The sequence below is a fragment of the Prunus avium genome, chromosome 6 (assembly GCF_965620075.1).
Source record: "Prunus avium chromosome 6, drPruAviu1.hap1.1, whole genome shotgun sequence".
NCBI lineage: Eukaryota > Viridiplantae > Streptophyta > Magnoliopsida > Rosales > Rosaceae > Prunus > Prunus avium.
The window spans coordinates 10679012-10703376 of record NC_142289.1 but is presented as its reverse complement, the minus strand read 5'-3'; the positions used below and the strand labels follow the sequence as shown (position 1 = coordinate 10703376).

The 24365-nt window shown below is 36.1% G+C and overlaps 2 protein-coding genes, 1 non-coding gene and 1 pseudogene across 3 annotated transcripts; 1 reads left to right on the top strand and 3 right to left on the bottom strand.

Moving 5' to 3' along the window:
- Positions 1 to 19706, bottom strand: part of LOC110772348 (L-type lectin-domain containing receptor kinase IX.1-like) — a 42268-nt pseudogene extending 22562 nt beyond the window's left edge.
- LOC148293636 (uncharacterized) lies at positions 10557 to 12678 on the bottom strand. The gene is made up of 3 exons (XM_088255319.1): positions 12276 to 12678; positions 11756 to 11891; positions 10557 to 11620 (listed from the first exon to the last, which is right to left on the bottom strand). Exons 1-3 carry the CDS (start codon positions 12676 to 12678, stop codon positions 10633 to 10635), a joined length of 1527 nt encoding a protein of 508 aa, XP_088111445.1. The 3' UTR covers positions 10557 to 10632.
- LOC148293635 (small nucleolar RNA R71) lies at positions 15404 to 15510 on the top strand. Its single transcript, XR_015836877.1, has one exon. It is a non-coding gene; the product is annotated as a small nucleolar RNA R71 (small nucleolar RNA).
- Positions 19707 to 20668: 962 nt separating the features above from the next.
- On the bottom strand, positions 20669 to 23016 carry LOC110745134 (L-type lectin-domain containing receptor kinase IX.1-like). The gene is given in 2 exon segments (XM_021945217.2): positions 20669 to 22279; positions 22282 to 23016. Coding segments are annotated over 2 exon segments (1944 nt in total). The 5' UTR covers positions 22865 to 23016; the 3' UTR covers positions 20669 to 20918.
- Between the last annotated feature and the right edge of the window lie 1349 nt (positions 23017 to 24365).

Below are 24365 nucleotides of genomic sequence, written 5' to 3'. Positions count from 1 at the left end.
TCGAAGGCAACTGACAGCAGCCTATACACCCCAACAAAATAGGGTGTTAGAGAGAAAAAACGGAACCATTCTCAATCTGGTGAGAAGCATGTTGGCAAAACGGAGAGTTCCAAAAAGTTTTTGGCCTAAAGCAGTGAGCTAAATTATTCATGTATTGAACAGAAGTCCCACTTTTTCTGTTCAAAATATGACACCAGAAAAAGCTTGGAATTAATGGATGAAGACCGTTTGTAGATCACTTCAAAAATTTTGGGTGCATTGCATATGCACATGTACCTAATGAGAAGAGGAATAAATTGGATGACAAGGGCGACAAATGTGTTTTTCTTGGTGTAAGTGACCATTCCAAAGCCTATAGGTTATTCAATCCAATCACCAAGAAGATTATCATCAGCCGAGATGTAATTTTTGATGAGGAGAATGCTAAAATATGAAACCTAATATGAGAATATTTGTTTGTGGGAATTTTATGTGTATTCTTCTCCTTGTAGGAGGTCATATTTATAATACAACGAAACCTGAATGGGCAAGTAAATAATAAATTTCTAAATCTATTTACAATAGGAAATTAGGAATTAAAGTAAATCAATTACAATTATAATAGGAATTCTTGGTGTGTAAGGAAAGTAAGTCAATAGTCCACAAGTCACACCAACACTCCCCCTCACGTTGGTGCATAGTTGTTGCCAATGACCAATTGGTCCTGTGAATTGTGGAACGCTTTACTGGAAATTGCCTTTGTCAAAATATCCGCCAATTGATCCTCTGACTTTACGAAAGGAAACTAAATCACTTTAGCTTCAAGCTTCTGTTTGATATAGTGTCGATCTACCTCAACATGTTTGGTGCGATCATGTTGAACTGGATTCTGTGCAATAGCTATTGCAGCCTTGTTGTCACAAAAGAGATTCATTACAGATGTAGGTCTATACCCAAGTTCAGTAAGCAACTTCTTTAACCAAATGGGTTCGCAAATTCCTTTGGTCATACCTCTGAACTCGGCTTCTACACTGGATAAGGCACCACCTTTTGTTTCTTGCTTCTCCATGTAACCAAATTACCTCCCACAAATGTGAAGTAACCGAATGTGGATTTCCTATCTGTTACACTTCTTGCCCAATTTGCATATGTGTAACCATCAATATTCAGATGACCATATTTTGAGAACATAAGTGCTTTTCCGAGTGCAGACTTCAAATATCTAAGTATCCAAATAACTGCATTCATGTGGTCTTCACTCAGAGAATGCATAAATTGATTGACGACGTTCACCACATAAGCAATGTTTGGCCTAGTATGAGACAAGTAGATCAATCCTCCCACTAACCTTTGGTATCTTTATTTGTTAGTTGGAACTTGATCCAGGTATTCTCCAAGATGATGATTCTGAACAATAGGAGTGTCTACAGGTTTGCAATCTAGCATTCTTATGTCTGTCAATAAGTCTAAGACATATTTCCTTTGAGAGAGAAATATGCCTCGTTGTGATCGGGCCACATCCCTAAGAAATATTTGAGTGCACCTAGATTCTTCATCTCAAATTCAGTAGCCAAATAGTCTTGTAGCTGAGATATTTCATGTTTATCATTCCCAGTAATAATCATGTCGTCAACATAGATTATTAAAGCTGTTACCTTCCCTTTATGATGTTTCAATAACAAAGTATGATCTGAGTTACTCTGTTTGAAACCATTGTTCTTCATTGCCATGGTGAACCGTCCAGACCATGCACGTGGTGACTATTTCAGTCCATACAACGCGTTTCATAATTTGCATACTGATCCAGTCTGAGTAGTGTTATATCCAGGAGGACTATCCATATACACCTCCTTCGTGAGTTCTCCATGTAGGAATGAATTCTTTACATCAAATTGGTGTAGTGGCCAGTCCAAATTAGTTGCAAGGGACAGTAAGACTTTGACTGTATTCAATTTTGCAACTGGTGCAAAGATTTCTTCATAATCTACACCATAAGTCTATGTGTACCCTTTTGCCATAAGTCTTGCCTTGTATCGCTCAATAGATCCATCAGCGTTGTGTTTTATGGTAAACACCCATCTACATCTGACAATCTTTTTTCCTCGTGGTAAAATTTCCAGTGTCCAAGTCTGATTCTTCTTGAGAGCTTTCACCTCTTCCTTTATAGATTGAACCCACTTAGGATCTTTAAATGCTTCAGCAACCCTTGGTTGGGATATGAATTGCAGACAACTGATGCACAAAGGCCTTGAGTGGTTCTGACAACTTCTCATGAGATTGGTCTGTTGGTATTGTTGAGTTAGAGGGGGGGTCTTCATCTTGTTGTTCTGTATTGTCTGTATGTGTAGAACTCGAATCAAAAACATCTTCGCAGGGATCAGGTGGATCAGGCGATTGATTGCTATGAATGGGAAATTGATCACTTTTCGGCAGAGAGTAATCTCATGCTTCAGACTCGGGATGATCGATCATTTCTGTACAGAGGAGAATTTCTTCGTTTTCCAAGTTGCTCCAATTATGCTCTTCACTTCGTATCTCTCCCTGAAACATATAATTGGATGATGGGTCATGGAAGAATAGCTCAGATTCCAAAAAGGTCATATCCAAAGTGACATAGGGATGTCAGGTAGCAGGGTAATAATAGCGGTAGCCTTTGGGTGAGTGACATAACCCACAAAAACACAACGAATGCACATGGATCAAATTTGCTATGTTGATTTTTGTGGAGATGAACGAAAGCCACACATCCAAAGATTCGGGGTGTGAGTACCAAAATAGAAGGCTGGGGCCCGTGTTGGGCAAGCACTTGTAAAGGAGTTTTAAAGGTCAATACACTAGAAGGCATGTGGTTGATCAGATGAACTGTTGTGACAATAGCATCATCCCAGTTATGGCGATGAATATGAGCACCAATCAGAAGTGCTCGGGCAGTTTCAAGAAGATGTCGATTCTTTCGTTCAGCAACACCATTTTGTTGTGGTGTCTGAGGACAAGTCATCTCATGATAATTCCATGTTGTTGGAAGTAAGTCTGAAAGTCATGATTGACAAATTCTCCACCAGTGTCTGAGCGAAGAATTTGTATTTGAGCATTGGACTGAGTTTTCATCTGTTTGTGGAAGAACTGAAAACGGGAAAACACTTCATTTTTATTCTTCAGCAAATAAAGTAATGTCATCCACGTATAATCATCTACGAATGTGACAAACCACCAAACGCCAAAAAGAGCAGTGATAGGTGAAGGTCCCTAGACATCAGAGTGAATTAACATAAACTGAGTAGTACACGTGGTCGTACTCAACGGATAGGGCACATGGTGACTCTTGGCCAAAATATAAGTGTCACATGTGAAGTCAGAGTCCTTGAAACCTGAAAATAAATCTGGTATAAGATGCTTCATATAACTAAAAGACGAATGTCCCAATCGACGGTGCCACAACCAAATTTGCTTTTGTTTGCTATCAAAGGGATGCGTCACACTATTAGCCATGTCGGGACTGAAGTCATCTACAGAATATAGCCCCTCTCTCTTAGTACCACGACCAAGAATCTCCTTAGTGTGAATATCCTGAAGCAAACAAAAACTCGGGTAAATCAGTACACAACAATTCAAGTGTTCAGTAAGCTGACTAACAGACATCAATTTATTAGATAAAGATGGAACAAGTAAAGTATTAGACAGTGAGAGAGAAGATGAGAGTGGAACAATGTCAGCCCCTGTCACAGGATAAGTAACTCCATTGGCGTTAGCAATACAAGTTCTTTGGGGTTGTGTAGTATTCAGAAAATCATCAGGATAAAACATCATATGATCAATTGCACCGGAATCAATTATCCAACTACTAGAATCAATCTTATCCGAAGTATGGAATCTATAACTAGCACCATTACTGGTCGTATCGCATTGTGTTCGAATTTTGAGAGTAGCCCACCATTCAAGGTAGCCATGCAATTTAAAACAAGTCTCACAAGTGTGTCTCGGATCACCACAATATGAGCAATCTCGTCCATGTGTCGGGGTCGTTAGTCGGGAAGTCATAATCTGTGCAGCGAAAGATGCTTAGGTTACAGTAGGAATCCGGATCAGGATCTGAGCCTAAGTCGGGGCTGGAGTCGGAGTCGGAGTCGGAGTCGGAGTCGGAGTCAAAGTCGGGATTTGGGTCTGAATCATAGACAAATTCGAGGTCGGGGTCATCATCGGAGTCAGGGTCGTGGTCATCAACGGAGTTATGGTCGGAGTCGGAGTCGGAGTCGGAGTCGTAGTAGGGGTTGGGGTCGGGGTCGTCAAAATAGGATCCTAATTAAGGATCGGGTTCGGGGTCAAAGGCTGCATCTATAGGAGCTGAGCCACTTGGGCACTTAACTCGGCTATTGTTGGTTGAGAAGGAGAGAATGAGTCGGTGGTGCTACCTCCATGAGGGTTGAAAAAATCATCAACCCCCATAGCAGCAGCTGGGGTTTGAAACTAGAGTCAGCAATTCCAAGATCACCGCTCTAATACCATGCTAAAATATGAAACCTAATATGAGAATATTTGTTTGCGGGAATTTTCTGTGTATTCTTCTCCTTTTAGGAGGTCATATTTATAATACAACGAAACCTGAATGGACAAGTAAATAATAAATTCCTAAATCTATTTACAGTAGGAAATTAGGAATTAAAGTAAATCAATTACAATTATAATAGGAATTCTTAGTGTGTAAGGAATGTAAGTCAATAGTCCACAAGTCACACCAACAGAGAACACGTGGAACTAGATTGAAAAAGCCTCAAAGCATCAACTCATTCCTGTAATTTTTGATGAAGAAGAAGGAAAAGAGGTTGACTCATCAGCTGTACAACATGACCAGTCAAACACGCAGTTGCAACAACTAGACCAGCAACAACAACAATCAATTATTTCCAGCGAAAATCAGCAAGGGGAGGAATCTAGCTTAAGGTCCCAACGCTTGAGGAAGAAGCCAACATGGATGATGGATTATGAGGTCAATGGTGTTTATCAATCTAATGATGATGATGATGATGACACAATTGCACATTTTGCCTTGTTTTCATATTGTAATCCAATAAGTTTTCAAGAAGCTGTGAAGGAACCAAAGTGGCAAAGATCCATGGATGCAGAAATTAGGGCCATTGAGAAAAATGACACATGGGTGCTGACAGACCTTTCAATTCGACAGAAAAATATTGAAGTGAAATGAGTTTTTAAAAGAAAGCTAAATGAGAAGGGTAAGATAGATAAGCACAAGGCTCGTTTGGTGGCAAAGGGCTACAAGCAGGAGTTTGGTGTTGACTATAAGGAGATGTTTGCACCAGTTGCAAGAATGGATACAATCCGGCTTGTTCTTTCCATGGCTGCTCAAAACTCATGGCCAATTTTTCAATTGGATGTAAAATCAATGTTTTTACATAGGGAGTTGAACGAAGAGGTGTATGTTGAGCAACCTCCTAGATATGTGCAATAGAGAAAGGAGAAAAAGGTACATAGATTAAACAAAGCACTCTATGGGCTAAAACGAGCACCTAGAGCTTCGTACAGCCGCATAGACACTTACTTTGCTAACCAAGGCTTTCACAAGTGTCCATATGAACATACTCTCTATATTAAAGTTGAAAAAAATGGAAAACTTCTTATTGTATGTTTATATGTTGATGATTTGATCTACATGGGGAGTGATAAGGCTATTGTTCGTACCACTTTTACAAAAATCAAAGGAGATAGTATCGTATAGTAGTGTAGCTCGGAAGTCCGAGTGTCGTATCCACAGAGAGCAGTGTAAAGAAAATAACAGAGATGAAAAAGAACAAGTGTGATTGAGAGGTAGAATTATGCAAGATTTGATTTGGAGAAAATTTAATTGATTAAAACACTAAGGCATTGGGTTTCCACTTTTAACATAAGCATGCAACTCTTAATAATTTGATCCACAAAATATTTTCCATTGTAGTTGTTCAAAATAATTAAAGCTCTTTTTAATTTCCTTTAGAAGTATTCTAAGCATAACTTGTACCATTGGCAACAAACTATCAAAAAAATAATCTTCATCAAAATTCTATTAATCTTTAGTAATTCTCTTCTCTTTTAAAAGCATGAAAGTTTTTACTACACTATGGGAAAAACATGATTGAACCCATGAAATAGATTATCAAACATTCATCAATTAATTAAAAAGAAAACTACAAATTCCATTTGAACAAAAACTACAAATTCACATTAAAGCTTAAGTTTGGATCAAACTAATAAAAATTACACACTTATATTAAAAGTTTCCTCCCTAGCCCTAGCTAGGGAGTTAGTTCCCCATAATAAAATAAAACTAAAAACAGAATTTAAGACTTAGAAATATGGAGGGAAAAGAGAAAAAGCTCAAGATTGTGGAGCTTGGTGTAGTTTTACAATGCCGTAGCTCCATCTATTTATAGGAGGATGGGAGCAATATTCATGATTTTAATATGTCTTCCACTTGCCATCAAACCAATTGCCAAGTTGCTTTCTTTAATTAATTCATTGTGATGATGACTCCTTATCTAAATTCTTCAAAACTTTCTTCCACTTGAACACTTTGTCATGCATTTCCATACTTTCCTTCTTCTCATTGTCGGGTATCACTCTTGAATTTCTCCACACCACTCTCCACTTGCTTCTTTACTCCAAGCTTTTATCATTTCAAATAAGTACCCATCATTTTCAAATATATTCCTTAATCTTGGCCTAGTTCCTTGACTTTGGTTTTCACAAAGATCTTTGAGTCTTCTTATCAATTGCTCCACTTGCTCATCTATCGTATCTTCTCATAAAAACTGCAGCAACTTTCCTCAAATTGTAGCTAGATAACAACTCAAGCATCATCATTCTTCTTTGCATTCATTGGTTGCAAGTAGTCAATTTGAACTTCTCCTTCATTGTTTATTCATTCTTTCTTTATTTCTTCAATGATGGAAGCTTTGCATGCATGTCCTAGAGTATATTCATGCAATTGATTGCTTCTTCTTTTCATTTGTTTTATCTTCAATTGCATTTGCTGCTGCACATATTTCTTCTCATCCTTTACTTTCTTCTTGCAACACATTACTTACTTCTTTTCCTCAACATGCTATTGGTGGAAGACACTTAATATCTACAAACAACCACTCATTAAATATAAAAACAAAGATTGGAAAGAAACAATAAAAATACTTTAATAGATTTATATAAAACAAAAGAAAATACTAACAAATATAAATTTAAGGATAAAACTTGTATTAATTTTGTGCTCATCAAATACCCCCAAACCTATATTTTGCTAGTCCTCGAGCAAAAGAAAATAAAAACTAAGTAGAAAAGAAAACTAAGCCACTTTCGCAGGGATCTCGATTGCATTTAGCATATGCAACAAGCCTTTAAACCCCTAGGTTACCCTAGTGGACGAGTATAGTCTCGTGAGGGCTTTCAGTGATGATACCCACAAACATCGAAATGAGAGTTTAAAAATTTATGCTACAACAAAATTTGAAAATTTAAACAAATGCTTAACCATCATCAAAAGCTATTTGGATTGAAAAATTCATGAACAATTTTTAAAAGAGCAAACATGCTTCAAATTAATCCCCACATAAAGTTTTGATCACTTATAATCATTTAGTAAATTTTTCATTTGTTTCCTTTGGTGTTTAAGTGAACCAACACATTTTAGAGACAAAAGTTAATTTCAATCATAGTAACCTCATTATTTCAATCATTATCAAAATTCAGTGCAAATAACTAACCAAAGCATATATATACAATTTTTTTTCTTTTTTCTTTTTTTTTTTTTTTTTTTTTTTTTGATTGTGACTGTGCAATGTTTAGTTCCATTAAGCTTTCTAATTAACCCATGTAGCGAGATTTAGGCCAACGACTCTCAAACCAAAGGTTTTAAGGCATTAGGTGTAGAAACACCCCTAAGGGCTTATTACTCGAGTTAAAAAGGCTACAGAACTAAACTAGTCACAAAATGTATTTACCCCAAAACTTTACCGTTTGACGCGAACACTCGCTGCTGTTTAGGCAAGAGGCCCGGTTACTAAGTAAAACTCTGGATAAATTAACATCATTATTATTATTTTATTTATTTACTTATTTGTTTTTTTACGCCAAGGTCAATCAAGAGCAATGTCTTCTAACTCTACTTAAAACAACAAAGTTAACTATAATTGATCTTTTCTTTCATTCTCACTAAAGTGTTGATGTGCATGTGAGAGTTCAAAGTATAACTCATGAATTATCCACTAAATAGAAATAAGTGAAAAAAAAAAAAAAAACTAAAATTATGGGTTTAAAATTTAATAATATGTTTCCAATCGTAAAAATCATTCATGAGTGTTAAATCTGATTTGATGATAGTAAGCATAAAAATCTAGAGATAACACCATTTTTATTTTTTAATTAATTTTTTTTTAATTTTTGGGTGAAATAAAATAATAAAACAAAACAAAACAAAACTTCTAAACCTTACCCCCAAACCTAAATCAATCATTGTCCTCAATGTTGAAGAATGTAGGTATCAACAAAGTTATAACAAGAAATGAAATGTAGTAAAGCAATTAAATAAAAGAACAAAAAAGAATTAAAATTATAATTTAGTTGCAAAAATAATAAAAAATAAAAATAAAAATAAAGGAAAACAAAAATAACCAAACAAAACAGTAAACCCTAACAAACAGTTCTACGCAAACCGAAACCCAAAAGACGAAGAAGTCCAGCCCATTGGAACCTCCAAATCAATTGAAAACCCAATCCAAACGAAAGCCCAAATTTTTTTTTTTTTTTTTTCGGAAAGAAAATAAACTAAGTTATAAAAGAAAAAGAAAAAGAAAAATAAACACATTTCCAAAATTTTAAAAATATATATATATATATAGAAAAATAAAAACAAAAACTGGAAAGGGAAGGTCACGGATAAAAGAAGGAAGGGATGTGTCGGCGTGCAGAGACAGCGTTCAATAATTAAGCAGAAAACACGGAAAGTGAAAGTGAAAGTAAAAGTGAAAGTGAAAGTAAAAAACATGAAGGTAAAAGAAAAAAAATTGTCTCCCCTCTAAAAACACGCGGCTGCAAAACGTTAGGGAATCCGAGAGAAACAAACGCAGAAGCCGAAGTCTATTTAACCCGTCTCTGTGGAGTTGAGCTTGCGTCTGTGTTTCATCCTGAAAACTCAGAGTAAAACATCAATAAGCAAGAAACACAAATCACAATGGCAACCTCACCCACTTCCCTCGATGATTTGAATCTAGAGTTGGCCCTTGCGCCATCAGTGGCTCAAGTAAGTGCTCCTCCTCAATCCGTCTTCCCAAACTCCACATATCATCATGGCTCGGCCTCAAACTTTGCTGAGGCAATGCCGAGAAGAGTAGTGCTGCCAGGAGGGATGACTGTTAGGAGACTCACACCGGCAGATCATCTGTACATGACACAGAGGTCAGACAAGGCCGCGGTGGAGGAGTCTCATGATTTAACTGTTCTCCACGCAACCTCCTCCACAAATCTGGGCATAAGATTACTGGCGAGGACGCGAGAGTGCGCAGTTCTGACCGAGGAAGTAGCCTCTTTGAAGGCTCAGGTGGCGGATTTGCAAAAGCGGCTCTACTGTGCCAACCAGCAAGTAGAAGCACTGTGGAAGAGAAACAATGATCATGCAGAGCTTTTGCAGATTCTACAAATAAGAGAAAATAGAGGCAATTAGTATGATGCCTCAGGTGGCTCAATATCTGGGAAGAAACATGTGATTTTTAAATATATGTATGCATTTTCACGTCTATGTATGTAATCACATGTTTATGAAATGAATAAGTATTCGAGCCAAATTTCCGTGTGTGCAATCAAGAAGCAATCTACTTCCCAAACTTAACAACAAATTAAATACATAAACAAGTAAAAGAAAGAAAGAAAGAATTACAGTAATAAAAGCAAAGAGAAACAAGAAATTCAGAATTGCCTTAGTTGGAGATCGGGTTCCGATCTGTTTATTTATTTATTTATTATTTTTATTTTTATTTTTTTTACAGTACTTAAATAGAAAGATAATACCTGGAAAATATGCGTGTCAATCCCTTTGGTATTTATCCCGTACAGAATGAAAGACAAAAATAATAAATAAATAAAATCCAAGCAAAAAGAAATAAAGACCAAAATAAAATAAAACACACAAAAAGAAAACTAAAATCTATACAAATACAAAATAAACAGTCATAAAAAAAAATACAAAAATAACCACACAAAGAAATAAGCAAAAATTATATTGTTTTTTTTTTTAAAATTATTTTTTTATTTTTAACACTTTGTAAAAAATAACTTATTTTAAAAACACAAATATACAAGCAACTCACGGATGACCAGTTAAGGGCCTCAGAAAACACAGCCAGGGGATCCGGGAAGGTTGGAGGGGTCACAATGGTCCCGCTTAAAACCCAAACTTCTTAAACACCAAAGGTGTCGCCTATAGAACTCCTAGACACTGTATTGACGAAGACACTCACTGGAGTTACCAAAAGTCAGCTCATATGAAAAATCTTTTTTTTTTTTTTTTTTTTTTTTTTTTTTTGTGTGTGTGGGTAATTTCTACAGCTTATGAATATCTAAAAAAACATAAATAGCACAAATAAATAATAAATACGAAACTAAAGATAGTCTGAGAATTCAATCCTGATAAACAGGATTCTCCAAGTGAATCGTGTCATCCTGCATAACAAAATTATCCAAAAATGGTTTAAGACGTTGACCATTAACTTTAAAAACATTACCATTTTTTGGATCCTCAATCTCCACTGCTCCAAAAGGAAAAACTCTTGTGACCACAAATGGACCTGTCCATCTGGAACGAAGTTTACCAGGAAAAATATGCAATCTCGAATTATATAAGAGAACTTTCTGTGATGGTTCAAAGTTTTTCCTCAAAATATTTCTATCATGAAAAACCTTCATTTTCTCTTTGTAAATTCGAGAGTTTTCGTAAGCATCATTCCTTAATTCTGCCAACTCACTCAACTGAAGCTTCCTATTTGAACTTGCATCATTTAAACCAAAATTAAACATTTTAATTGCCCAATATGCCTTATGTTCAAGTTCAACTGGTAAATGACAAGCCTTACCGTAGACAAGTCTGTAAGGTGACATCCCTAAGGGGGATTTGTATGCTGTACGGTATGCCCATAAAGCATCAATTAATCTCAAAGACCAATCTTTACGGTTAGGACTCACAGTTTTTTCCAAAATTTGTTTTATCTCCCGATTAGCAAGTTCAACTTGACCGCTTGTTTGTGGGTGATATGGGGTAGCGACTTTATGAGTGACACCATATTTTTTCATTAAAGCCTCAAAAGGTTTATTACAAAAGTGTTTTCCCCCATCACTTATAATAGCTCGAGGTGTTCCAAATCTTGCGAAAATATTTTCTTTTAAAAACCGCAAAACAGTTTTATGATCATTATGTCGACAAGGAACAGCCTCTACCCATTTAGAAACATAATCAATACCGACCAAGATATAAAGATATCCAAAAGAAATAGGGAAAGGACCCATAAAATCAATGCCCCAACAATCAAATATTTCAATTACCAAAATTGGGTTCAAAGGCATCATGTTTCTACGGGTAATTGCCCCCAACTTTTGACAACGGTCACAAGTTCGACAAAAAGAATTAGTGTCTTTAAAAAGCGTAGGCCAATAGAATCCACACTGCAAAATTTTTGCAGCGGTTTTCTTTACAGAAAAATGACCGCCACATGCTTCATTATGACAAAAAGAAATTACTGCATGGATTTCATTATCAGGTACACACCTTCTAATGATCTGATCAGGGCAATATTTAAACAGATAAGGGTCATCCCAAAAGAAATTTCGAACCTCTGTAAGAAATTTCCTCTTGTCTTGAGCAGTCCAATCAGATGGAATTTTACCTGTAGCAAGAAAATTAACAATGTTAGCAAACCAAGGTAATTCTGAAATAGCAAATAATTGCTCATCTGGAAAAGAATCATTAATTGGCAATGTTTCAATGATATCCTCAAAACTCAATCTAGACAAATGATCAGCCACTACATTTTCTACTCCCTTTTTATCTTTGATTGTGATGTCAAATTCTTGAAGTAGTAGGATCCACCTAATCAGTCGAGCTTTAGCATCTTTTTTTTCAAAAAGGTATTTTAAAGCTGCATGGTCAGTGAAAATAACAATAGGTGATCCAACTATATAAGAACGAAACTTATCCAAAGCAAATACCACAGCAAGGAGTTCTTTTTCAGTTGTAGAATAATTCATCTGAGCACTGTTCAAGGTTCTGCTTGCATAATGTATGACATGTGGCTTCTTATCCTTTCTTTGCCCCAAAACAGCTCCAACCGCGTAATCACTAGCATCACACATAATTTCAAAAGGTAAAGTCCAGTCAGGTGGTTGCATAATTGGAGCAGATGTGAGCATTTTAATTAATTTCTCAAAAGCCTTTTGACATGAATCAGACCACTCAAATTTACAATCTTTTAATAGGAGATTACACAAGGGTCTAGATATTGCACTAAAATTCTGAATAAATCTCCTATAAAAACCAGCATGACCTAAAAATGATCTGACATCTTTAACAGTTTTTGGAACTGGCAATTTTGAAATCAATTCAATTTTTGCTTTATCCACTGCAATTCCTTTAGATGAAACAATATGACCAAGAACAATTCCAGAAGAAACCATAAAATGACACTTCTCCCAATTTAAAACAAAGTTTTTCTCTTGGCATCGAACCAATACTTTTTCCAAATTACTCAAGCAATTATCAAAAGAATCACCAAAAACAGATATATCATCCATGAAAACTTCAAGAAATTGCTCAACCATATCACTGAAAATACTGATCATGCATCTTTGAAAAGTAGCTGGAGCATTACATAATCCGAAAGGCATTCTACGAAAAGCAAAAGTACCAAAAGGACATGTAAAAGTAGTTTTTTCTTGATCTTCAATGGCAATTTCAATTTGATAATAACCTGAGTATCCATCTAAGAAGCAATAAAATTCATGACCGGCTACCCTTTCTAAGATTTGATCAATAAAAGGTAAAGGGAAATGGTCTTTTCTAGTTGCAGAATTCAGCTTTCTATAATCAATGCACATACGCCAACTTGAAACCACTCTAGTAGGTATCAATTCATTTTTATCATTTTCAACCACAGTTATGCCAGATTTCTTAGGTACAACTTGAGTAGGACTTACCCATTTACTATCAGAGATGGAATAAATAATACCTGCATCTATTAATTTTAACACCTCAGTTTTAACAACATCTTTCATGATTGGGTTTAACCTACGTTGTGCCTCCCTAGAAGACTTGGCTTCATCCTCTAAAAATATTTTATGAGTACAAACAAGAGGACTAATTCCCTTAATGTCAGCAAGAGTCCAACCAATGGCAGATCTGTGAGAATTCAACACATTAAGTAACTTACCTTCTTGCAAAGAGTCAAGTTCAGAAGATATTACCACTGGAAAAGTGTTGTTGGACCCCAAGAAGGCATGTTTAAGTCCCATGGGTAAAGGCTTCAATTCTAGATTAGGAACTTCCACATTTGATGGCAATGTCTTTTCCTTTCGAGGTGGAAGCTTCTCAAACCTTGGAGTCCATTTATCAGCCTGTAAGGAATTAAACAACGAATTAAGATAAGCAATTTCTGGCTCCTCAAGTAATTCGGATTCTTTAGAATTCAATAAAAGAGTCTCAAAAGGTTCAGAAATACTAGTCTTCTCAAATTGATCCTGTACAAGAACTTCAATCAAGTTCACCACTCCACATTCATCATCTTCATAAGGTTTCCTGAAAACATTAAAAATGTTAATTTCCAATGTCATGTTACCAAAACTGAGTTTCATTATCCCACTCCTACAACTGATGTGTGCATCACATGTAGCAAGGAAGGGACGTCCTAAAATGACAGGAATTTCATTTTCAGAATGCAAAACAGGTTGTGTATCCAAAACAACAAAGTCAACAGGGTAGTAAAATTTGTCCACTTGGACCAATACATCCTCAATTACCCCTCTCGGCACTCGTACAGAACGATCAGCAAGTTGCAACTTCATTGTTGTGGGCTTCAATTCACCAAGACCTAACTGCAAATACACTGAATATGGCAACAAATTTACACTAGCCCCCAAATCAAGCAAAGCACAATTGATGTAATTTTTTCCAATTACACATGAAAGAGTGGGACTTCCTGGATCTTTGTATTTAGGAGGGACCTTATGTTGCAACAATGCACTCACATGTTCAGTCAAAAATGCATTTTTCTTCACCTGATGCTTTCTTTTAAATGTGCACAGATCTTTTAAAAATTTAGCATAAGAAGGAATCTGTTTAATAGCATCTAACAGAGGAATATTAACTTTGACTTCTTTAAAAACATCCAAAATTTCATGATTTTGATTCAATTTCTTTGGAGGATTTAAAGCTTGGGGAAAAGGAGCAGGAAAATTATTTTCATTTAATTCACTCAATTTGGACTTGTTTAGTTCATCATTATTCTTAGATTTTTCAACTTCCTTTGGTGAAGGTGTTGTATCAATTATTTTACCACTTTTAAGAGCAATGACAGACTTAGCATGTTCAATTGAGGTTTCACACAAATTAACATTTTTTGGATTTGGTTGAGTTTGAGAAGGAAATTTCCCTTTTTCATTTATTGCAAAAGAATTTGTCAATTTAGAAATTTGGCTTTTAATTTCTTTATTTTCATCAACCATTTGACCAAACAAGGTATCATACCTTTGATTTTGCTTCTGTTGTTCCTGCATAAATGCTTGAAGAGTATCGCTCAAAGATGGTCTAGCATTAAATGTATTAGTTGTAGGAAATTGATGATTGAAAGAATTTCTCTCACTTACCTGAGGTTGTGAATCATTGCTCCAAAGAAAATTTGGATGATTCCTTGTCGCTGGATTGTAAGTGTTGGAAAAAGGAGAATATTGTTGTTTGAAGTTTCCAACAGCAGCACAACGCTCCTCATAAGCTCCTTTCATTTCCTGAAAAATTGGGCAATTTTTAACAGTATGACCAATCTCATAACAAGAATCACATACTTGATTAACATCAGCTTGAAAAACAGGTTGAGGCAAATTTGATTTTTCCGTTTTCAAAGCAGCTATCTCTTTAGTCAAAACCTCAAATTTTAATTTCCAATCATCTTCTTCTTTTAATTGATAAATTCCTTTATTAGTAGAAGATGTGGCAATTCTTGACCGATCAGTGGTCTCAACTGGACTGGGGACAGTCCATTGATGAGCTTTTTCAGCAATTTCATCCAAAAATTCTAGGGCATCATCAGGGTCTTTTTGCATAAAATTTCCATTACACATTGACTCAACAAATTGGCGATCACGAGGGAGAAGTCCCTCATAGATATAACTAGCAAGACGCCAATTTTCAAAACCATGGTGTGGGCACAAATTCAAAAGCTCTTTAAATTTTTCCCAAGTTTGATACAAAGTTTCATTTTCCTTTTGAGAGAAATTTGAGATTCTTTTCTTAAGAGCAATCGTCTTGTGATTAGGAAAATACTTGTTAAAAAATGCTTGAGTCATTTCCCCCCAAGAACCTATGGATCTAGCCCTTAATGAATACAACCAACTTTTAGCCTTTTCTTTTAAGGAAAAAGGAAAAAATTTCAACCTTATGAAATTAAGCCTATCAAGTTGAACATTGTAAAAAGTGCCAATAGCCTCTTCAAATTCCCTAACATGCACATAAGGATTTTCACTTTCCATGCCATGAAAAATGGGAAGCAGTTGAATCATTCCAGGTTTGAAATCATAATTTGGCATGTTAGGTGGAAACATGATGCATGACGGATTTGGTGCACGAATAGGATGCAAAAATGTCTCTAAAGTTCTAGGTGCAACTACTTCTCTCATTTCATTATTCTCAATCTCATTATTTTCAATATGAGCATTAATTTCTTGTTCATTATTCGCAATTTCTTGTTCATCATTCACAATTGCTGCCATGCTTTCAGATTTGTTGGAATTTTCAGTTGAAGAAGTTGAAGCAGAATGTTCTAAATTAACAGTTTCAGACTTTTTGACAAACCTTCCTAGATGATCTCTAGGTCGCATAAAGAAAATAAATAGATAAACAAAAAATACAAATACAAATATATATTAACAACGAGATAAGTTTGGAAAGAGTGTACCAGATGTGAAGAATTTCACATAACCAGCAAACCTTTGACCAAGGGGATCTCTGCACTCTTTGACAAGCCGCTCCCCGGCAACGGCGCCAATTTGTTCGTACCACTTTTACAAAAATCAAAGGAGATAGTATCGTATAGTAGTGTAGCTCGGAAGTCCGAGTGTCGTATCCACAGAGAGCAGTGTAAAGAAAATAACAGAGATGAAAAAGAACAAGTGTGATTGAGAGGTAGAATTATGCAAGATTTGATTTGGAGAAAATTTAATTGATTAAAACACTAAGGCATTGGGTTTCCACTTTTAACATAAGCATGCAACTCTTAATAATTTGATCCACAAAATATTTTCCATTGTAGTTGTTCAAAATAATTAAAGCTCTTTTTAATTTCCTTTAGAAGTATTCTAAGCATAACTTGTACCATTGGCAACAAACTATCAAAAAAATAATCTTCATCAAAATTCTATTAATCTTTAGTAATTCTCTTCTCTTTTAAAAGCATGAAAGTTTTTACTACACTATGGGAAAAACATGATTGAACCCATGAAATAGATTATCAAACATTCATCAATTAATTAAAAAGAAAACTACAAATTCCATTTGAACAAAAACTACAAATTCACATTAAAGCTTAAGTTTGGATCAAACTAATAAAAATTACACACTTATATTAAAAGTTTCCTCCCTAGCCCTAGCTAGGGAGTTAGTTCCCCATAATAAAATAAAACTAAAAACAGAATTTAAGACTTAGAAATATGGAGGGAAAAGAGAAAAAGCTCAAGATTGTGGAGCTTGGTGTAGTTTTACAATGCCGTAGCTCCATCTATTTATAGGAGGATGGGAGCAATATTCATGATTTTAATATGTCTTCCACTTGCCATCAAACCAATTGCCAAGTTGCTTTCTTTAATTAATTCATTGTGATGATGACTCCTTATCTAAATTCTTCAAAACTTTCTTCCACTTGAACACTTTGTCATGCATTTCCATACTTTCCTTCTTCTCATTGTCGGGTATCACTCTTGAATTTCTCCACACCACTCTCCACTTGCTTCTTTACTCCAAGCTTTTATCATTTCAAATAAGTACCCATCATTTTCAAATATATTCCTTAATCTTGGCCTAGTTCCTTGACTTTGGTTTTCACAAAGATCTTTGAGTCTTCTTATCAATTGCTCCACTTGCTCATCTATCGTATCTTCTCATAAAAACTGCAGCAACTTTCCTCAAATTGTAGCTAGATAACAACTCAAGCATCATCATTCTTCTTTGCATTCATTGGTTGCAAGTAGTCAATTTGAACTTCTCCTTCATTGTTTATTCATTCTTTCTTTATTTCTTCAATGATGGAAGCTTTGCATGCATGTCCTAGAGTATATTCATGCAATTGATTGCTTCTTCTTTTCATTTGTTTTATCTTCAATTGCATTTGCTGCTGCACATATTTCTTCTCATCCTTTACTTTCTTCTTGCAACACATTACTTACTTCTTTTCCTCAACATGCTATTGGTGGAAGACACTTAATATCTACAAACAACCACTCATTAAATATAAAAACAAAGATTGGAAAGAAACAATAAAAATACTTTAATAGATTTATATAAAACAAAAGAAAATACTAACAAATATAAATTTAAGGATAAAACTTGTATTAATTTTGTGCTCATCAGCTATGTTTGGTGAGTTTAAAAATTCTATGATGATTGAGTTTGACATATCAAACCTTGGGTTAATGCATTATTTTTTGGGCATTGAAGTGAATCAATCCCCTGCTGGAATTTTTATCTCACAAAAGAAGTATGTTAGCCTTGGACAGGTTTCATATGAAGGATTGCAATCTAGTTGGAACTCCAACATCGTCTGATTTGAAGCTTGCGAAGAATTTGGATGGAAGAAAGGTTGATCCCACTCTTTATAAGCAAATTGTGAAAAGCCTTATGTATTTGACTTCAACCAGGGCGGATATTATGCATGATGTGAGTCTTATTAGTCGTTCTATGGAGAATCCTACAGAGCTTCGTCTTGCAGCAGAAAAAAGAATTTTTGTCTATTTAAAAGGTACGGTTGATTTAGGTGTTTTCTATAAGAAGGAAGCAAAGTCTGGTTGGTTTGGTTTTACAGACAGTGACTATGCAGGAGATCAAGATGATCGAAGGAGCACTTTAGGATATATGTTTATGATGGGTTCAGGGGCAATTGCCTGGTCATCTAAGAAGCAGCCGATTATGACTTTATCAACAACCGAAGCTGAATTTGTTGCAGCAGCATCCTGTGCATGCCAAGCCATTTGGCTGAGAAGGTAAATTGAAGCACTTCACCACATGCAGCAAGGTCCAACGTCAATCTATTGTGATAATGTTTCTGCTATTAAGCTTTCGAAAAATCCAGTTTTGCATGGAATAAGCAAACATATTGATGTGAGATATCATTTTCTTCGTGATCTCTGCAAGGATGATGTTATTGATCTGATTTTTTGTAAAAGTGAGGACCAAATTGCTGATATTTTTACCAAGCCTCTCAAGTTGCCTGTGTTCGTGAAATTGAGAAATTTGTTGGGAGTTAGTTCTTTGAAGGATGTTGCTTGTTGCCCTTGATGTTTGAAGAATTGAAGTTTTACCTTTAAATTGATTGTCTGTCGAACACTCAGTTTAAGGGAGGGTGTTAAGAATATTTATTGTTCTATTTATTATGTTTATGTTTATCTTGTTAAGTTGCAGAAGTCCTATTCTTTAGTGAGTTGGTTGTTTAGTTGCTAGGTAATAGGAGAGTCGAAGTTGTCTTGGAGTCATGGTTAGTGGCTGAATGTCATGGTTTAGTCGTGCATTAGTTGTTCCTATTATTTAGCTTAGTTGCTTTGTTATTTTGCTATTTAAGTTGTATTCAGTATTCAAGTTTAATAAGAAGAGAAGTTTGAATTCCACAAATACGTTCTTGGTTCTTCACCCTGTTTCCTTATTTTCAACATTGTAGGCAATCCATACATCAGCAATGTCTCCACTATGGAAGCTAGCATTCCAAGAGGTGCTCACAGCAGAAGCAATTGAGTTGTTATTAATCCCCACATGCTCATATCTAGGATCCCATTCGGGGTTTGCATAGGAGTCGAACTCAACTAGAACAATTTGGTTCCCGAAGAAGGCCATAGTTGTGGTGTTGAATAGGCCTAGAAAGCCACCAGCTGAGTTTGGTGGGATTTGGATTCCAAACAGGAGCAAGAAAGAATGCAAGTCCATTGCCATAAGATGCATAGGGAACACCTTTTGTGTCAACAATGAACTTGAAATGGGTTGTGAAGTCAGTGAGCTTCCCAGTATTATAGTCCCAGAGTGGCACTCTCTCAGCGTAGGTGGCCCATCCAACTCTGCATCAATAATCGGTTTTGTTGACCAATTCAATTTTTCCAGCAGAAGGTACTACATCTCCCTGGTAGAGTATGGTGGTGTCATTTGGATCGAAATGGGGAATTTGGAAATAAATTGAATGAGATAAAGGAAGAACAAAGAGGAAAAAGAGGATGCTGATAGGTAGAGGGGGTATGGCCATGTGAAGGAGATAGAGATGGAGAGCAGAGCAGTTAATTGAAGGCCAAATTCTTGGTAACTTACATTATGAATTTGTCAGGCCAACAATTGCTTATAATTTGGTGATGAAACTCTTATTAGGAAGGAGTTTATTCTTTCCCCAAATTGTAGAGATTGAATCCATTTGTATCCTGATGTAGAACAGCCCGTAGATTTAGAGTAAATACTTGAGTATTAGAACAGAGAAGAAATAAGGGATCGAGGAGAAGAATTAGAGATCGAAGAGACGAAGGGAAAGGGAAGAAATCAGAGAGTTTAAAGTAAGGAAGAACAGAAATCACATAGTTTTAAGAGAAGGTTTACTCAATATCCAAATCTGAATTTTAAAGAACTACATGGGGTTATTTATAGAAAACTAAAACCTAGACATAATAGGATAAAAATCCCTTGCTTAAACAGAAATCCTAACCCAAATAAAATAGGAAACTTAAAACTAGAAATCTGGAAATCTGGAAAAGTAGAAATCCTACTAGAATTAGGAAAACTAGAGAATCTAGGAAACTAACAAATACATTAGGAAACTAATAAATTTAGGTCATATGCGTTCTGCATCATATCCACTAAGGAAAGAAAAAATCTGTCGATACTACTAATTGATACATAGCTTTTGGAAATAAAAAGAACCACAAGATAGTCTTCTTGAACACGTTTCCCATGAGGGGCTCTACAAAGCAACTTTGTTATCAATGTTGAGAGCGAGATCGATGTGTTCTTGTTGGAAAATGTGTCTGATTCAGCACTAGGTTCCTTCGTCTTAAGTTAAGTTCAGTTTACGTTTTAGATTAGGTAGTAGTAGATCCAGCCATTATTATCAAAGCTATTGGACATCAATGGTAACGGACTTAGAAGGCAAGAGTTGATTTTCAATGAAAATTAATAGTGAAAAGAACATATAGAAAAAAGGGATGTCTGCATTTTCTGGTAGAATAGTGGGGGTGAAATGAAACTTTATTGCTGCATAATATGAGTTTGTTTGCATTTTGTGCAGATAAACTTTCATGCCACATAGTTTCCCTTATTTCTTTGCAATAGAATAGATCATCATACAAGGAAAGAAAAATGAACTACTTTTTGAGTAATTTCCAAGCTATTTATAGATGCAACCAGTCATGTCATGGAAAGCACTAAGAATGACTTTATATACAAAGTTACAAACTGAGATTGTGTGTAGAGCTCAACGACCTTCTTGAGTGCTTGTGGTTATTAATGGATCACCGGACCTGAATGATGGTGTAGGTACATCATACACTGGAACAGGCATCTTTGAGGGAAGATTTGGCAATGCTGCCTCAAAGTTCAGAACTTGATTTGCTTGCCTTATCGACGGCCTTAAACTTTTATCAGGGTGAGCACACCACAGTCCCACAATCATTAAACACTCTACTTGTTTCTCTTCTTCCAAATGCAGCCTCTCATCCATTGCTAAGAGAAGCTTTCCTTTTCCATAAAGGTCCCAAACCCACTCTATCAGCCCCATTTCGAAATCCTTTCCCATACGATCCATTGACCTTTTTCCAGTAGCGATTTCTAAGGCGACCACACCAAAGCTATAAACATCAGACTCTTTACTAGCTCTACCTGTGCTAATATACTCTGGAGCCAAGTAACCAATTGTTCCAACCAATCCAGTTGTTTGAGGGCCAAGCTCATGGTCCATTAGTCGCGCTAACCCGAAGTCACCAAGCTTGACGTTGAAGTTAGAATCTAGCATGACATTGCTTGATTTTACATCCCTGTGCACCACACATTGCTCCCACCCTTCATGAAGATAAAGCAATGCAGAGGCCAACCCCAGAGATATCTTGTATCTCACAGCCCAAGATAGTAAAGCAGACCTCTTCCCAAAGAGGTGAATGTCAAGGCTACCATTTGGCATGAACTCATAGACAAGAAGGAACTGACCTCCGTCATGGCACCATCCTATGAGTTGCACTAGATTTCGGTGTCTCAAGCTGCTAATAACCTTCACCTCTGTTATGTACTCCTTTCTTCCCTGCCTAGACCCGCTTGAAATTTTCTTCACCGCAACTGCTATGTCTAAATCGGTTAGGTAGCCTTTGTATACAGCCCCGAATCCTCCTTCGCCCAACTTCCTCTCATTAGAGAAATTGTTGGTGGCTGTAACAAGATCGCTATAAGAGAACCTTCTTGGTCCTGCTCCTCTTTCAAGGTCTTCGTTGATTGATGTTAAGTTTACTGTCTCTGGTGTTTCCCTTTGCTTTTGCTTCCACCTCCAAGTCCTCACAATTAATGCTATAAACACCCCAGCTATCAGAACACCGCCAGAAACTGTTAAACCCACTACTACTATTTTCTTCTTTGCATTGTTTCCACTAGTTTCTTTTCTTTCCAAAGTTGAATTGAATTCCCACGATACAATCATATTCCGCTCCCCATGTTGACTAGTACCTGCTGAAAATCCAATTGTGACCCACTCAGGCAGAATTTCCTTCAGATCAATCTGGTAATAGAGACTAGTGCTTTCGTTAGGATTCGAAGTAGTTTGGTAGCTCCAATGAACACTTAAATTTTTAGGTAGGCAATCCATACATCAGTAGTGTCTCCGCTATGTACGCTAGCATTCCAACGGGTGGTCACAGCAGAAGCAATTGAGTTGTTGTTAATCCCGACATGCTCATATTCGGGATCCCATTCAGGGTTTACGTATGTATCAAACTCAACAAGAACAATCTGGTTTCCAGAAAAGTCACTGGTTGTGGTGTTGAATAGGCCTAGAAAGCCACCAGCTGAGTTTGGTGGGATTTGAAATCCAACAGGAGCAAGAAAGAACGCAATCCCATGGCCGTAAGGGTTTTCACCTGTTGTGTCAATGATGAATGAGAAATGTGTGCTGAAGTCTGTGAGCTTCCCAGTATCAGAGTCCCAGATAGGCACTCTCTTAGCATAAGTGGCCCAGCCAACACGGCATACATAAGTACGCCTACTAATCAGTTCAACTGCGCCAACAGAAGCCACTGCATCTCCCTGATAGACTATGTTGTCTGCACTCGATTCGAAGCGGTTTATTTGGAAATTAATCGAACAAGCATAAGGAAGAAGCAAAAGGAAAATGAAGCTATTGATAGGTAGAGATGATAGGTTGTTGAAAGAGATGGCCATGGCCTGGAGAATAGACTGAGACAAAGAAGGAAACAGAGAAAAGAGACAGAGAAGTAAACAGAGACAAAGAGACAGAGGAAGAGAAGTTGGAGACCAATTGCTTGGAAGCTTACATGATTGTGAGGCAACAATTTCTAGAGAAAAATTTGCTGCAGCTTTAGTGTAAATTGTCAACTCTTAAAATGCATATACAATTCAGAATTATGGTACTCATCTCTTGAATGATTGATTAATATTTAATATCTCATCTTTTCCATACTAGGGTTCATACGTATACTACAACTGCATTACGACAACCATCATTCTGTGCGCAATATATATATATCCTTGTTGAAGTTAATTAATGAAATTCAACGATGTGTTAGTTAAGATGGACAGTCGTGATGTGAGTGAAGGTTAAATAATGGGGTCTCTGCAAGAAAGTATGTTTAAAGCATATTATCTCTTAATAATAATCAGCCATGGAGTTGACCTTCGACAGGAACAGGAAGGCACCTGAAAAAGAGAGGCAACTGTTGGCTACTAAACAAAGAATGGAACATTAATATACGTACTTCACTTGAAACATGGCTGTGTTCACATTGTCTCTGCCATCGCACAGCTCCTATACAGGAAATATGAGAGAAAACCTCAAAGTTTATTGACTATTAATAAGACTAACAACCCTAAGGCCACCTTAAGGTGGGGAGGGCTATATTTAGCGGTATACATTTAGCCTTCTAACAAATAATTTTATAAGGTATTATGAGGTTACATTTTAACCGTTTCCAGGAGCAAAGGGCTAAATTTAAGATTTTAATAGTTTTTAGTATATTATGTAAATTTATTAGTTAATTTAATTAAACTACTATTTATATCCTATTTAAAATACATTTTAGAAGAGAAAAATATTTTGGGATAGGATTTTTGACATCCACATGTCGATACTTGATTAGCCCTATAGATTTATGATTATATTTTTTCTTGTTCTCAAAACAACTTAAAAATTAATTTAAATGGAAAAAGATGAAGGATAGTTTGTAAAAGAATGAAGAGATTGTGAGAAATTGTGTAAAATGATGAAATTGAGGAAGGATAATATGTAAAATGATGAAGATGTTATGATAAATTATGTAAGAAGAGGTAGGAATTCATACAAAAAATTTAGAAATTTTTTAGAAATTCTTTTTAATAAAAACAAAATCATTTTTTGATTTTTTTTATTAATAAAAAAAACTAGATGACATCACTTGACGGCTAGGTTACGTTAGCTAGGCCACATCCAATTATTTAGCCCAAGCGATATTTGGGGGGGGGGGGGAGGGAGGAATAGAAGGGGGGGGGGGGGGGGGAGGGAGGAATAGAAGGGTGCAGAGGTAAATGTTCTTAACTGTTGAAGAATATAAGTCCTACATTGGAAACTTGACTAAATAAAATACAAGATATAATGAATCCCACACCTATTAGGCTTCTTTAGGTGGTTAAGTTTGGGACAATATCTGTGTTGCTAGTAGTGGACGGC